This window comes from Varanus komodoensis, unplaced genomic scaffold (assembly GCF_004798865.1).
Source record: "Varanus komodoensis strain SLA01 unplaced genomic scaffold, ASM479886v1 scaffold67, whole genome shotgun sequence".
Lineage (NCBI taxonomy): Eukaryota > Metazoa > Chordata > Lepidosauria > Squamata > Varanidae > Varanus > Varanus komodoensis.
The window spans coordinates 1,909,288-1,910,676 of record NW_025336308.1 but is presented as its reverse complement, the minus strand read 5'-3'; the positions used below and the strand labels follow the sequence as shown (position 1 = coordinate 1,910,676).

Here is a 1,389-nt window from a genome sequence, read left to right as displayed (position 1 = left end):
GGGAGCAATCATCAGCCCCAAAGGACAAGTACAAGACTCACGGTCGCGTGAAAGCTTCGAGGTCTGTCACAGCCTTGCCGTGACCCTTCGTGAAACAGCAGTGTTGACAGCTGTTTTATTTATTTATCTTTTTTGTATGTATATGCCACCCCAGATCGCCTGGGCTCTCTGGGCAGCTTACAATAAAGCAGCAAAACACAATAAAGCAAGAGCTAAAAGCATAAAATCCATCAGAGCAATACGAGATATAGTAATGGGCGCACTGTGGGGGAATCACGTTCTCCCAACAACTCGGTGAGGTGCTGAGTATCGGGAACGTGTGATTGGGGTGCAGCAGGGGTGCAGGAGGAAAGGCGTCCGTTTCGGAGCTTGCAGCTGGTGCTGAGTCAGTGCGGTTACCCAGCAGGAAAAGGGGCCTTGTGCAATAGCAAATCGACGTCGTCCCACTTCCACACCTCTGCTCCAAGGGAAGCTCCGAAGCCAGCAATTGCAGCAGAGCCTTATGGGTGACGGCCCCATCCCCGCTCCCCTGATTTATTTATTTAGAACTTTTCCAGCCCGTCCACCACTGAGAACAAGTAAAATAAAACGAAAGGAGCACGAAAGTCGAGATAAAACCCCCAGTTAAAACCAAGGAGACTTTAAAACGTTGTGTTAGTTGCGTCTCAGGGGTCCCCAGCGCAGCGCTCTAACCACTAGACCACACAGTACCGATGGGTACCGAGGCTGTTTCCGCTGCTGACCACTGATTGGCTCGCCCGTCGAAGCGCCTCTCCCATCGCCGACAGTCATTCGCTCCCGTCAGGGCAGGAGGCGGGGCGATTTAGCCCCGCCCCTCGCCTGAGAAAATGGCGCCTCGCCGGCCACCTTCACCGTTGGACTCTGCCCTTTCCCTTTGCGGCGCTCGCGGAGAGCGAGGGAGAGCGACTGCGCGTGCGCTGCCACTTCGCGCTCGCCGTCCCTCTCCGCCCGCCATCCGCGTTCACCGCGGCGCCCTTCGCGCGGAGAGGAAGTTTGTCCGCCCGACGCCCCGTAGCGCCGCTCCGCCCACGTTTGCCCTCGGATCGTCTCGACGGCCGGCCGCGGCGCGTGGCCGTCCGTAGCGCGCGCGCGTGCAGGGGAACGAGCCAGGGAGGCAGCAGCCGCCGCAGTCGCCGCGCGGGCGCGCGCAGTCCAGCCCCCAGCGCCCCCCCGGGCGCCTTCCTCCTCTCCTCTCCTCGCCTCCTCCTCCTCCTCCTCGTCGCCCTCGTCCTCCTTCCCCTTCAGCCATGTTGGCAGCCGCACAGCTCCTCCGCCGCTGCGTCGCCGCCGCCGCGCCCGCCGCCCGCGGCCTGGTCCCCCGCGCGTCCCCCGCAGGTGAGTCGCCGCGCGGCGGGGGCGCCTCGCCCG

General features: G+C 62.3%; 1 protein-coding gene across 1 annotated transcript in view; it reads left to right on the top strand.

Moving 5' to 3' along the window:
- The first annotated feature begins 1,062 nt into the window (after positions 1-1,062).
- Positions 1,063-1,389, top strand: part of LOC123033784 (cytochrome c oxidase subunit 5A, mitochondrial) — a 7,906-nt gene continuing 7,579 nt past the window's right edge. The window contains exon 1 of the mRNA XM_044450590.1: positions 1,063-1,356. Coding sequence (XP_044306525.1) covers positions 1,269-1,356 — 88 coding nt within the window. The 5' untranslated portion in view covers positions 1,063-1,268. The remainder of the gene's footprint in view (positions 1,357-1,389) is intronic.